Here is a 295-nt window from a genome sequence, read left to right on the forward strand (position 1 = left end):
TTGTCTAAATTGTCTATCGGTTTCACCCGTCATTTTCATTATATATTAAAAATCGAATATATGAAGAGATAAACATTATGAAGTAAAAGAAAATAATTCTTAAGAATAAATGTTTCAAATTAAATAGTAATACCTCTAATACCTCACTATACTATTTCCAGGTTGGGCTAGCAAACAGTAAACGCAAAAACTTCTACATAAATTTGAATGATTCATTCCAAATGGATACGTTGACTGGCCATCTGGTTACCAATAAACTTAATCCCAGGCCTGTGCACATTCTCAAGGTAAGGAT

At 31.2% G+C, this 295-nt stretch overlaps 1 protein-coding gene across 1 annotated transcript in view; it reads left to right on the forward strand.

The window, feature by feature from the left end:
- Positions 1-295, forward strand: part of LOC119587573 — a gene marked incomplete at its 5' end in the record, with an annotated part of 8,520 nt that overhangs the window by 2,818 nt on the left and 5,407 nt on the right. Inside the window, 1 exon segment of the mRNA XM_037936285.1 lies at positions 162-287. Coding sequence (XP_037792213.1) covers positions 162-287 — 126 coding nt within the window.

Source organism: Penaeus monodon, chromosome 22 (genome assembly GCF_015228065.2).
Source record: "Penaeus monodon isolate SGIC_2016 chromosome 22, NSTDA_Pmon_1, whole genome shotgun sequence".
NCBI lineage: Eukaryota > Metazoa > Arthropoda > Malacostraca > Decapoda > Penaeidae > Penaeus > Penaeus monodon.